At 40.4% G+C, this 13,772-nt stretch overlaps 1 protein-coding gene across 2 annotated transcripts; it reads left to right on the forward strand.

Moving 5' to 3' along the window:
- The first annotated feature begins 362 nt into the window (after positions 1-362).
- LOC140349494 (transmembrane and coiled-coil domain protein 3-like) lies at positions 363-12,675 on the forward strand. 2 transcript variants are annotated; one of them, XM_072435848.1, is made up of 4 exons: positions 363-581; positions 8,766-9,754; positions 10,332-10,467; positions 10,746-12,675. In XM_072435848.1, the coding sequence occupies exons 1-4, from the start codon at positions 483-485 to the stop codon at positions 11,049-11,051; spliced, it is 1,530 nt and encodes a 509-aa protein (XP_072291949.1). In that variant the 5' UTR covers positions 363-482; the 3' UTR covers positions 11,052-12,675. The 2 variants fall into 2 exon arrangements, with proteins under 2 accessions (XP_072291949.1, XP_072291950.1); XM_072435849.1 differs by lacking the exon at positions 363-581 and adding an exon at positions 7,239-7,334.
- The last annotated feature ends 1,097 nt before the right edge of the window (positions 12,676-13,772 follow it).

The following is a 13,772-nucleotide window of genomic DNA, read 5'->3' on the forward strand; positions in this document are numbered from 1 at the left end:
TTGTTGTTGTTGTTGTGTTACTTTTAATGGCGGCTGGCAGCCAACTGCAAAGGTGCATTTACCGCCTTCTTCTTCTTCTTCTTCTTCTTCTTCTTCTTCTTCTTCTTCTTCTTCTTCTTCTTCTTCTTCTTCTTCTTCTTCTTCTTCTTCTTCTTCTTCTTCTTCTTCTTCTTCTTCTTCTTCTTCTATTTCTTCTTCTTCTTCTTCTTCAGCGTCCTAATCTGGGAGTGACAGGCACGTGTTTTGATGGTTTTTGACTCCTCCTCCTCGTGTAGAGTGGGAGGCGTGGCCTGTGTGCAGAGGGGTAAAGGGGCGGGGCGAGACTCTCCGCTTGAGTTTGAGTTGAGCGGAGCAGCGCGGGGGCCAGTGCGTGAGCGCGCGTGTCACAGAAGACGAGGCTAATCATGAGAACACGGTCCGTTCTCTGTCGTAAACCGGGTCCAAGCTTGACGAAGACATAGATCGGGGACAAAGTCGGGAGCATGCCCACCGCCACGGTCCAAAGTTTAAGCGAAGTAGAGAAATACCTCAGCAGCGGCGGCGGCAGCAGCAGCAGCAGCAGCCGGAGCAGCAGCCGGACGGTGCGTAGCGCATTGTTATTGTCTTGTATTTAACTCGTAACGTAACAGCAACTGCCCGAAACTCCGACATCGCGTCGTTGCGTTATCTGCGACATTTAAATAACTGTTTATAACGTACACTTATATACTCAAGCAGTCTTACAGTTGTGGTCCCTAACCGTTTTGTCTCGCGTACCCCTTAAGCCGTGTATCTGTACCCACTAACTCGTGTACACGTGATACTTTAGGTAAACAACCTGCTAAAGCAATTATCTATTTTACTGCTATAGACGTCCAAATGCTTCTTCCATAACATTCACAAGGCTCTACACAGTTGACTTAAAACTTATATATTCAAATACTATTAAATTTCACCCGCTGGTAGTAGCCACCCTTTTGAAAACATCTCCCATGGTTTGACTTAACTTACAAAAAGCTCTCTGTTTGCACTGCGAGTGTGAGAAATTGATTATCACGATTTCTTCCATGCGTTTTTGTCAAATTATTATAACGTTTACATATTTTTGTAGATGACTGTAGAGGAAGAGTACAAGCAGCACAACTAAATATGGCCAAATGCAGTTATAGAAAGAATAGAATAGAAAGAAAATGTTGGAGTGTAGTTGTAGATGGTGAGTTAATCTGTAACTAGCCTAAGTATGTATTCACTTCCAGTATCCTACATAGCCAAGTTATCTTTCAGTGAGAAGACAGTTTATCTTTTTCTTTACATTTGCACAGTGGAGCCAGCGGTCCCTCAGCTGAGCAAACAGAAACTCAATCGGTTAATTGTAAAAAAAAAATATATTACTGGGCTTTTGTCAGCAGCAGACTCTCCTTTACAACTGTTTCTTGTTTTGAGAATACATAATAACACTGATACAAACTGCTCAACCTCCAGCTCAGCATTAAAGACGTTGGTGGTTTATAATAGGTTGTTATGAATTATGAATGTTCTACGTGCCCCAGGATGTGTGAGGATGCACAATATGTTAGGCCTATTCTTAATAAGCCTGGGAGTGCAATAAGAAATGTAATTGAGTGACTGCTTAATAAAGCAGTCACTATTTGTTCTACACTTTCTTTATTATCTATTATACTGCAACTTTTGTTCTGTTTTGTGGCACGAATCACAGGTCGCATCTGATTTTTGTCATTCAAAGATATTTTTGGTCTCAAGGTATTGGTATTGCTATAGTTATTCCTCTGCCTTGTCGTTTTTGTGGGATCTGTCGTCAAAGTTCTGATTTTTCTTCTTCTTTTTTGGTGTTTTATGGCGGTTGATATCCAAGTGTTACACATACCGTCACATACTGTACTTGTATGTTTCAGATTTTATTCTTTAGACTTTATTCTTGTGATTTTTCGTACATTTTTAGAGCGGTGGCGTGTTGGTGATGTCGCGGAATGTTGGTAATGTTGGCATCGTCACGGCCACTAAACAGGATTTGGCCATTACGCAGTCACTCGCAATGACTTTTTGCCATTGCACAGCATCTAGTTGGTTAATTTGACCTTTTTTACCCTTATAATCAATCTCATCTCCACACATCTCATCTCCACTCAGCTATCTAATGTAACCTTTTTTAAGTGTTCCCTGAGCTCTTTTTTTTCTTGTTTTGGCATCTTGATCTTGTTTTATCTCTAATAATATACTTAGTACTCAGACCCTCCTCCCCGAATACCAATCATACCTGTTCTTACACGCTTGTCTCCCAATTATCCAATTGTGTAACCAGAAAGTCCCCAATTGAACAGGTAAATTTCCTTAGTATTTGTGCTGGTTTCTTAACTAGCCCGTTTCGTCCAACCTGTTTCTTCCCCCTCCTACTTTTGATCTCACTCACTCCAAAAAAATGTAACGTTTCCTCTCCTCTTCCCGAGCTGGAATGAATTGTGACACCCAAGTAAGTCATTATTCCCTATTAGATTGTGGTTCCTCGCCGACTTCATGAAGCAGCTAATGTGATTTGGCTTTTTATTGCTAGTTGTTGCAGTTTTTGTTCTTTCTTTTTGTTGGCGAACAAATCACATTCCACTTTCGGTCCTCAAAAAGCCTTTGTGTGGCGGACATAGTGGGTCAGAGGCCAATGATGATGCAACCCCTCCATTTGTGAGGCTTAACGACAGGCACTGCTTTTAACCCTCGGCGGATGTGGGCACCAAATCGTCTCCTATACAAACAATCAACACTGTATCGCATTCATTAGTTTTGTGAAAATTAAGCTCATCGTCGTGTCAAACTAAAACTTGACAAAACAAGAGGAAAGTTGCTTGAACTGTATAACTTATCTGCTGACTTATATTAAAAAAACAAAGATTCCCACAAGACTAATCAATATTAAAACTAGTATCGTTGCGGGTTCGCTTTCCGGCCTTGACCGTTTGCCTGGTGTCTCTTCCTTCTCGGGCAGTATATATGGAATATTATCACATTTATTTCCCACAACAGAATTTCAACATTGTCAAAACTCTTGCATAAGCTCTCAAGACTCAGGAAGACTGACTAAAAACATAACTGTAACTTTTATCTAGTGCAGAATGTAACCCGTTATTCAAAATCCACTTCAATATTTCCTAATTCATGCGACACAATAAATGTAAAGTGCATGCATTGGGTTCATACTGCAAAAATGTCTGATCACGTCCTGTTAGATAATGGAAGTGAAAGGCTGAACTGCTTACGCTTGCAACTTTTGTCCAAAATCTTCCTCTTTTTAGCTTATAAGCGTTTGTCTGTGGTGTTTCCAGTTCACAAATAAAGCTGCTTAAAAAGTCGTCTTTGCACATGAACTGGAAAGGAGACTCCAAACCAAAAAGAGAGATTAATCAATATAAAGTTAACCAGTGAAAGACTCAATATTGCGAAGCACTTCCTCTATCCCTGAATCTTGTTTTTCTTGTTTATGTTTACCATGGCTAATTAGCTTCCATGTTACGTACCTGCATCTATTCACTTTCCCACTTTGAATCAGTTCTTGGCTGCATATTTATCTTAATTGAATCCCCTTTTGCTGTAGCGAGAGTCCAGTGGGGCCAAGCAGATGCAGCTAGTGTTAATGGGCTATTGATTTAGTCCTGGCTCTCTGTCAGTCCATGAGATAATGGGGAGGAAAACATCTTAAGTAATTCATTCGGCTGCTCTCCTGGGGTGTCTTTTAGGAAACTCAGGAAGTCCTTAGTTCTTTATTGTAATTATTAAACGTTATTTGCAGTTATAGCAAATTGTGGTTAACCAGGACTGACCCGGGACAAAGCAGGACCAGCTGGCTCTGAAACAGGACTAGACCATGACTATACCCTAGTAATGGATTTGCCTGACCAGCACAGACCACACGCTTTTGCAATACTTTACAAAGACGTTATGGTCTGACGCTGTATCCTGTCTCCAACGATATGTGATGCGCGTGATTTACAGGCAGTTTAACTAGTCCGTGAACCGTGTGGTCTGTTTGTAGCAAAACGAATGACTCTGGTAAAATATCTATAGATTTCATTGTGAATGTTACGAGGATAATATACCAGAGGAGATGTCTTCATCTTCCACATTTCAGAAACATGTGATACAAATTTGGCAACTGTGAATGGAAAGTCCCAACATTGGGGCGGGTCTTGAACCAGCGCTATGGTCTGGTTCTAGACTCTCCTGAATTCAAAGAGAAAGTTGGAGGGGAAAGTAACGCACACTAAACTAGAACTAAAACAAGAATACATAAACTAGGTCCAACCAGATTTGAACTCCCCAGGTCTAAACCAAAGCTGACTGGATTAAACGCGTTCTAAACCAGGGGAAAAAACAGCTCTGAACCAAAAACAACAACAACAAAACCTGAAAAAACATGTACAGGAATAAAATGGGCCGTGCTGGGTCTCATCAGCACATGGACCTCCAGCAGGAGTTTTTTGGCAGTGCATCGATGCTCTACCCCGTTGTTCCTTTGGCTGGTGCTCTTCCTGTCCCCCTGTGCGCTCTGTGAGGGGACAGTGTCTGTATCCATCCCAGGATGCTTTGGGAGGAATACCAATCAGGAGCATTGCAGGCCTCATCTGCCTCCTCTGAGCCCATGAGGGGACGGTTTGTTCACTGCTGACAACCGTGGCAGCGCTTTTACCTCATGAGTGTGTTTATTTGAGAGGCCAAAGACATTATCGGTAGCAAAAGAAATCTACAAGAAGGTTTTGCATCAACAAATATCAAAATATTTATTGTCAAATGTTTGAATCGGTTGGTTTCAGTCCCTTTGCACCAGAGTTTGTTTAGAATATTTTCATCAGGCTTCTACTTTACTTTAAGTCTCATATTTAAGCACTTCTGGATTACATATACCTTGTCAAAAATAGTTGTCTTCTTAACAAAGTCTAATTACAGAAAGATTCATTTAATATTCATCATGTTTAAATCTGCGTTTGTGGACTGTATTTGTAAAGTTGTCATTTTTTAATAAAGCATTTACTCATAACTAAATAACGGCATATTATCCTTACAAACACCTAACCCAGATTGTGTGTGTTGGCACATTTTTAGTTGTCCTGATTCCAGTATTTATTGATTTCTTTTTTAAACATTGATCTAGATTTCTAGAATGGGCTTGGCCTGCCGTTTGTTGCAAACACTAGTCTTACTCAGATCCAAGCTCTTATTGTTTGGCCTGAACATGTGATGGAGGCATGTTTTTCTGTTTTTCTGTGTGCATTTCTGTTTGACTTTAAATTTGCATTGGAACTGTATGCGAAGGGACTGTTTCTTTACACTTTAAGCACTAATGTTTGTTCGGCATAGAAGTTATGTGGTTTCTTCTCACAGAAGTCTGTGCTGAATTGATTCGTTTTTCATTCCTTGTGGCGCTCTGTAAGGCAGCCTTCTGCATAAGAAATTGAATTGCTAACTAGATCATTGATCCGACCTCAGAGACTGCAGAGCCAGATAAGCAACTTCTGCAGTTTCTCCCAACTCCCCCTTTTCACTTAAGCTGCAAAAAGATTTAGGCTCACTGTTTTGTTATAAAAGTGAGGCTTAAGCAGTACATTTTTGTGTCATATTGCCGTCTAGCAGGGATCAGATCCTGTTAAATGGGTCACCGTCCTGGACAGACGCTGTGTGTTATGTAGGGCAGCGTGAGGCGGGGGCAAAGAGGTGGCCCCCCAAACATCAGGAAGATTCAAACTCAGCTCTATTCTATTTTCTCTGCAGTTTTGATCCATCCTTCTGACCTTTTTAGTTTCTGTGCTGCATGTCATTCCACAGTCTCATTCCCATATTCTTAAAATTATTCAAATAACAAAACAAATGTATTAAAACTTAGAAGTTCACTTGTTAATACATAAAAATAAAGTTGTTAAATGTGAAACACTCATTACAATGTAATACTTTCTCCTTTTTTTGTTTTTTTAAAATACATTTTGGCTTTGGCTTGTAGGCTTTATTAGACATGAAAGGAGAGAGTGAAATGGGGGATGAGAGAGAAGGGACAACATGCAGTAAATTGTCAGAGTTGACACTGACAATTCTACGTTTGCGTACCCAAACATTCACCCCTATCTCTTCAATTTTTTTTAATGTATTTTGTTTGTAATTCTATCTTTTTCACAGCATTGTATTTGTATGGGGTCTTGTTTTGTTTGGTAATTGACCGTAGACAAGCTTTAAATAAAAAAAAAAACATTTTGTGTGTACTGTTCTACTCATCCATGGTACGCACCTGTCACTTGGCACTGCCCTGCTATAACCTGGATCACTGCTCTGGCTCGCTCCTCCATATGCCATGTTCCAGCTCAGTTTTCACCCTCCCTTCTTCAGCCTCTTTCATCCCTAAAGACCCTCTGTCTGCTTCACCCCTGTCTGCACCTCCGCCGCGAGCCCTGAGCCCCCTGCCCTGAGTGTGTGGGAGAAGTAGAAGGAAAGTAGGCCAGTTCTTCACCAGATTTAGGAGGACATTTTCATCTGTGCGAGGCTAATTCATTTAGCGAACTCAGTCAACCAGAACAAACCACCCCATTGTTCCGGCAGTTTTTAAAGTGGCTAAAATGTTGACGCCAGGGGAGGAGGAAAATGAATGATTAGCTTTGGTTGGAAATGTATTTTCTTTTCTTTTCTTTTTTTTTTTTTAAACAACATCTGGTTTTAGTTATTGAGTTATGTGAGACTGTCCCATGAATCAGATCTCTCAGCAACTCCCCATTTTATCAGCTGCGTAAAACATTTTGGCCTGACACCAATTACTACAGCTGCACAACTTACTCAAATCTTGCAAATTCAATCTTCTTTAACATTCTCCTTTTCAGCACAATCTCCTGTCAGAATTATTTTTTCAAGTAGGCCTTGCCAGGTCCTCATTTGATTTTATAAACACCTTGTAGCTACAATTACACAAGTGTATCCTCTTTTTGGCCCCTAATGCTGCAGCAGGAGATGTGTGCGTCAGGCTGAGCTCAGAGCCTTTGGGGGACTCGCTTCAATTCACTGCAGCAGAAACAGCCCCAGGTCCGAGATGTCTCAGTCATTTGATTGTCATTTAAAGGCTTGCAAGATCTGATAACACGAGCAAACTCCACCACGCTGCGCTTCCTCATAAAGTAGATGGATATCAAACGCCGCGATTCTATGCGTGACAAAACAGGTTGGCTTCTGTTTGAAACCAGTTGTTTAGACAGATATTGTTTGCGCCCTGGAAGAATGGGATTGTGATTGGAGGCATGACTCAACGGCTTACACATCAGCCCAGTGAATGCATATGTTGTATTGTTTCATCAGTGCTCGGCCGGGACAGAGCAGAGGTAGGATATGACCACAAAGTGTGCCTTTTTCCCAGCACAGAAAGACTCCAGTGTTGGAGATGGACAGCCTGCGTCGGTGAGAGGAGCGGGTGGGCCGGGCACAGAGCCTCAAAGATTCTGAGACACTTCTAGAAAGAATCACCAACTGTCTTATTTCACACTTTACATTATTATTCACGTAAAGCTTGTGCATTATCATAGAGTGGGACAAATGTGAAATTGTCCTGAAAAAGCACATACTTGAGAGATATTTGATAATAGAATATGTCAGAGCTGGGTGTTTGTTCCCAGCATCTGCCACAGAAAACAAGTTTGACTCGTTGGGTGTGACATCATAGTCACAGCAAATACTAGGAAGTAGCTTGTGTAATTGTATTACTCAACAAACCCAACGGAAACTTTTGGGCTAAAAATGTGTTTCTAATACGATCTGCTGTAAGTTGTTATGGGTATGTAGTATGTACCAGTGTATGTTACACATTTCCCCCTGCTTTAGGTTAACAGCCTCGTTTATGTTTCTTTCTTATCCACTGTAAAAGTTCATGAGTGAGTCCATTGTATTGAAACAGGCTTTGGTGATAAGCTGGATTTGCAGCTTGAAACATATTTGCTCAAAACCCACAGTGTTACGTCGGTTAAGGATTAGAGCTTTACTTTTGTTCAACCCCAGTATTTGTTATTCAACTTGTCTCAGGCTCTAGGGGCATAGATGTATGTGTTATTGCTGTGGGTTCTATCAGACGAGACCTATATAATGATCACACCTTGGCACTTTTGCGCTGCCTTCCTCAGGAGTGTCTCGATGATAATAAGAAGAGGACCCAAACCTAATGAACCTAATCAGTATTATTTACCGTCATGTTGATTTAGCATTTACTTAATTCTTATATGTCGCTAAATATGCTTCGTCAGTTGTACATTAGTTTCCTCTTTGTGAATGGTTGTGTTTTTTTTTTTAAATAGCTACTTTTGTCAACTCAGAACATTTAATTTCCCACAATTGTTACTCAGATTAAGGCTAAGCTTGCCACATCCAACAGGCTGATGAGCAAAAAAGAAGTAAATGGCAATTTACAGTAAAAACAGACATTGTCTGGCAGAGGGATTTCCTGGGCTTGTGTTATTATTGATGACCTATATTACATGGCCATGTCCCACTTCTTTCATACACCGTTTAATTGAAGTTATCTGAATGACAAATAGGATTACATTTGAAACATGCAGATGGCCATTGGGAGTCATGTCATAAACGTTATACTTAAGTCCCACCAGTCTGTCCCAAGAGTGTGGGATAAATGAATGACGGCACATGAAATGAGGTCATAATAAGACTCAATGGAGAGGGAGTATTTTATTGGTGCTGACCTGTTTTTTACCTGTGTTAAAGTATTTATTAATTAATCTATTGATGTCCTTATCTCGTCCCCACAGATGGACCGGGGTGCTGAAGGCAATCATCTGGGCAGCCTTTCAATGCGTCGAGGCTCTTCGGAGAACAATCTGGACTTGGACTTGGATGGTAGCGGTTCCTCTTTAGGTTTTGAGGTCCAGCGCAGCCGCTGTTTGGACAACTTGCAGCAGAAAATGCTTAAAATCACAGAGCAACTGAAGATTGAACAGACAGCGCGGGACGATAACTTGGCAGAATATTTAAAGTTGGTCAATAATGCAGATAAACAGCAAATGGGCCGTATTAAACAGGTTTTTGAAAAGAAGAACCAAAAGTCATCTCAAAGTATTGCACAGATGCATAAAAAGCTAGACCAGTATCACAAAAAGATGAAAGATATTGAAATTCAACAGACCACTCCTCCGCATCCATCCAGGTTCAAACACAGCACTATCCCCAGGGTGTCCTCTAGAGAGCTTCTGAAGGACATTACAGGCAGTGGGCGACACCCCACTATGGACAAAATCAAGACCATAGGACCTGGCGTCTCGCTCTTCCCACCTTTCTTTTTCAGTAAACCCAGGGAGTTTGCTAATCTAATCAGAAATAAATTTGGCAGTGCTGACAATATTGATCACCTCAAGTCCCCAGCAGACGCCACCTCTCCCCTTCCCACCGACATCACCTTAAAAAGCCTCAGCAATAGCACTTCCATGGTTGGCAAGCCCAAGTATCCCAGTGACGATGAGTGCTCCTCAGGCAGTGCCTCCGTTTCGGACAGCAATGGAATCACACCAGAGGGAGGAGGTGGTGCTTCTGAGGGTCATGTGCACAGCCAGGGCCCCGGGCAGGAGCGGCAGGAGCAGCAGAGCGGGGCAGAGTGCAACGACAGACTGGCCTTATATCTGGAGGAGGCGCGGGAGCTCAAAGTGGGCCAAAATCAGCTGGAGGAGAACTTGGATGAGCTGAAGATGCAGTTCGAGCGGGAATATGAAGTGCTAAATGACCTACGGCTGGAGGAGAAGTACAGGTATGAGCAATTCTAATTCATTTCATCCCCGCCAAGGAACAAAAGATCAGCCTAGATCAGGGCTTCTTTGGCGTTCAGTCTTAATTTAGCGTATTCAAGTTTCTGACTTGAATAAATCCTGCTTTCATTTTATTGTTAAAAAAAATTACCTTCATTTTTTTATGCAATTAACTGATTTACAGATAACAGTCTAAAGGTCTTATTTAAAACACTTTGTCCAGATGATTACCTTTAAAACAGTTTCTACCAGGATGTGGTACCATGATGTGTTTGTTTTTTCATGCTTGACGCTAGGGGGCACCACCGCCCTTATTGCACACTGGGTGTGGACTGACTAGAAGCTGGCATTGCAGTTGGCGTTTGCGGCATAAATTTACCTACATTAAACCTGTTTTAGTTATTATTTAGGCTAACATGAAACATTTAGTGTCTGATTACAATGTATTCTCTACCCTCTATACACACCACATGGATTGAAATTTGCTTAATGTCAGGACCTGTTGCATCATTTGATCTATTCTTATATTACCTATTGAGATGAAGTGTTATATCATAATATTACTCCATGTTCCATCAGGTATGAGCAGCTGGAGGACCAGCTGAATGATTTGACGGAGCTTCATCAGAATGAAATGACCAATCTGAAAGAGGAACTGACCAGGGTTGAGGAAAGAGGGGCCTACCAGGCCCAAGAGCGGGCTCGTGACCTACAGGTACTTTTTAAACAATTATTTTATTTAGGTGTAGAATATATATTTACAACACAAGGTAATTGCCTAAAATTGAGTTTGTAGTTGTATTGTTTAGTTGACAATTTTTTTAATTTGCGTGCTATTTAAGCAAACCATACACTCAAATGTCCTCTTTCCGTTTGATTTATACCCAATTATTTGTGAGCAATTTGAGTAATTCTCTGCTAAAATGTCGCCAGTGCCTTGTGGCAAATCCTTACCTCATCTCTCCATCTCTGTCTCCATCTCTGTTCCCACAGGAAATGCTGGAGTCCTTTGAGAATCGCGTGTCCAAACTGGAGCTGCAGCAGCATCAGCAGCAACAGACCATCGCGCTGGAGACACACAACGCTCGAGCCGTCCTCGGCAAAACAATCAACGTAATGATCTTCATTGTCACCGTCCTCCTGGTCTGTGTCTCTACTGCCGCCAGATTCGCCGCTCCCTTAATGAAGAGTAGGCTCCATGTCATAGCCACTATTTTAGGAGTCGGTTTTTTGACCTTTTTCTGGAAAAACTGGGACAGTTTGCAGCATGTCATTGACAGGATGCTGCTTCCAGCCTGATAATAAAGCACACAAGAGAGTCTAGGATGATTGGTTGTACAATCATCAAAGAAGACACTATTTTTAAGAAGTCTTTTAATGATTCCTTGTTTAGAACTTGAATCTGTATAGCTAGACGTTTTAATTATTTAATAGAAAATACTGTAACAGCATACCTTGGAGTATTTGATTGGTTCTAATCAAATTTCAACACAAGGATAAAAAGGGTTAATAATATGAATTTTATAGTATTAACCATAATGGATTTTACCTAATTTGGGCCAAAATAATATATAAATATATAAATGTACAATGGGTGTTATCAAAAAAACATCAAGAAATGATTACCATTGAGGTCTAATGCACAACAAATGGACACCATTACTTTTCCACAATAGTTCACAATGCTGTGTCCTTAGTGAACCTTTTATCCTAGTTTTTTAGTTTACTTTTAAAGTGCAATATGAATTTGATGCACAAAAGCGCTATTTTTGAAAAGGATTCTTTCAGAAGCGTGCGTCAGAGTCAACGATCGAGCGGAGTGACATGATGTTGCTTTGGGGGGTTGAGGGGCGCGAGGGATGTTGTCATTTACGTTGGCATGATGGATCCGTAACCACAGAAGCCACTGCTGGGCTATGATAAGACCAGCTGTCTCCTCTCTCAAGGGCCAAAAATCAATCCAACCGCATTACTGCACAGCTAGCATGTCCATATCACCGCGAGACACACTCCCTCACACCCTCAGCCAATACAAAACAGTGAATGTATCAAAAGGATCACTGCCTCACAGTGATCCTTTTGGTGCACAACATGGAAGAAAATTTGTTGAATGATTTTTACAAAAAATAACAACATAAATTCAAAGCACATAAATGTGTTTAGTCAAAATACTGTTGAATCATACATCTAGAGACAGAAATACAAATATCTGCACAGATATTTGTACTGCACAACCATAGATGTATTTGCAGTCGGCCTTAATTCTCAAGCATTGGTCGATATTTTGTTTGGCTCAACTGCTTAAAGGAAATACTTAAATGCACAAAATGTGATTAAACTGCTCCATTATAGGTTGGTAGTAAAATTGGGTTGTGGATGATCAGTCAATCTCTACCTAAAACTATCACACAACTTAAAAAAACACTAACTCAAGACTAGATAAAGAAAAGGACTGCTTAATGTAATTTTTTTGGTCAAAATTGTTATTCTTTTTATATTTTGTAGCCCTAAACACATTCTTTATTTCCTTTGTCCTATTTAAATGTCTTAACAATGTGACTTAGCATTGATACTGTGATACAAGGCCTTGAGGAAAATGCAATTATTTTTCATCGCCTTTTTACTCCAATGATGAAAGATGAGCTGATTTTCCCAGCTCTAATTAAGGAGGAAACGACACAATAGATTGACCAATTTCATAAACTTTGTTTGAGAAGATGTTACATGAAGAAACTACGCACACTTTAAATACTTGTTTGCCATAACCAGATGTTTCTGTCAATTTTCTTGATGTTGTTTGTCAACTGATCTTAATCATACTTTTTTTGGTAAACATTTTGGTTGTTTACATTCTTCAATTGTGACCAATCACCCATATTTCATGCATTTATGTGCCTTTCTTTCATTAAACATTTGTAATCAAGATATGGCTCATGTTGAGTTCTTGATGAAGTCTAGTTTCAGCCTGGAAGAGCTGCAGTTTCACCGGCTCAACCTTCACCGCCTTGTTGTTATGGCAGCTGTCAATCACAACTCAGCCTACTGGTTTTACACTGCCCTCCTCCTTCAGCAGTTCGGCTCGCGCAGCACTCCTCCACGCCAGTATCACCTTTACAGAGTTTATTTTTTATTTCAAGTTTCATTTTCACCACCACAAGTGTCTGGGAAGATTCCCTCCCGGGGTCTAACCCACAAAACTACAATATATATAAATATCTTTTTATGGTTATCATTCATCTTCTATTGCATATTCTTTTCAGTCCCTCCATGTTGAAAGACATAGAATTAGTTAACATAAATCAACAAAACATTTACAAATGATAGGTAGTAAAGCATTTCTTCCAAACGTTACTGAACCACAGAGAGGTAAATCCAGATAACACTCCAACACACTTTTGTCAAATACAGAACTGGCTGGTCATCAGAAATCTTTGTTAGGATTATGTCATATTTAATATTGCAATAGATGCATTATTTTTTTATTCTTCTTCAAAGCATCACATTGAGAAACTACATCACTGAAGTTGTTTGGCGTACCTCAAAAGGCTGCCACTAGGGGGAGAAGTTGCATCACTTTTGAATAAACAGACATGGGCCTCATGAAAAAAAAAGCTGCAATATCTTTCATAGGCAAGCCTTGTAAATAACTTTAACCATCTACATAAGCTATAAACCCGTACTAATAAAGACAGTGAAAGATTTCTAATCCGCTTTCAACATGTAGTTCTGGGAAATTGCGCCATCTGCTGTTAAAGCTGAGCACTTTCTCCAGCTTTCTCCATCCTATTTGATATTTTTCTGCAGTATAATGAATCACTCAGTATTATCAGGTGATGTTATTTACATTGATATCCGTGTTAAATCTCATAAAAAGGGAGCATACTCCAAATTCAAATTACCAAGACGTGAAGTAGCTTAACTTAAAAATATCTTTAATAGTATTTCTGTTGCTGGAGCTGGCAGCAATCTGACTGACGTGTCCACTCTCACACAGTCTCTGCATGGTTCAAACTGCCAGAC

This window comes from Eucyclogobius newberryi, unplaced genomic scaffold (genome assembly GCF_026437365.1).
Source record: "Eucyclogobius newberryi isolate DKJ021-1_F unplaced genomic scaffold, fEucNew1.0.hap1 SCAF_7, whole genome shotgun sequence".
Lineage (NCBI taxonomy): Eukaryota > Metazoa > Chordata > Actinopteri > Gobiiformes > Gobiidae > Eucyclogobius > Eucyclogobius newberryi.

What these genes read in the sequence shown, in the direction of transcription:
- LOC140349494 (XM_072435848.1), top strand. Translation starts at nt 483, where the DNA reads ATGCCCACCGCCACGGTCCAAAGTTTAAGCGAAGTAGAGAAATACCTC. An exon ending in GCCGGAGCAGCAGCCGGACG is followed by an intron (nt 582 to 8,765) that starts GTGCGTAGCGCA and finishes TCGTCCCCACAG; the next exon opens with ATGGACCGGGGTGCTGAAGG. An exon ending in AGCGGGCTCGTGACCTACAG is followed by an intron (nt 10,468 to 10,745) that starts GTACTTTTTAAA and finishes CTGTTCCCACAG; the next exon opens with GAAATGCTGGAGTCCTTTGA.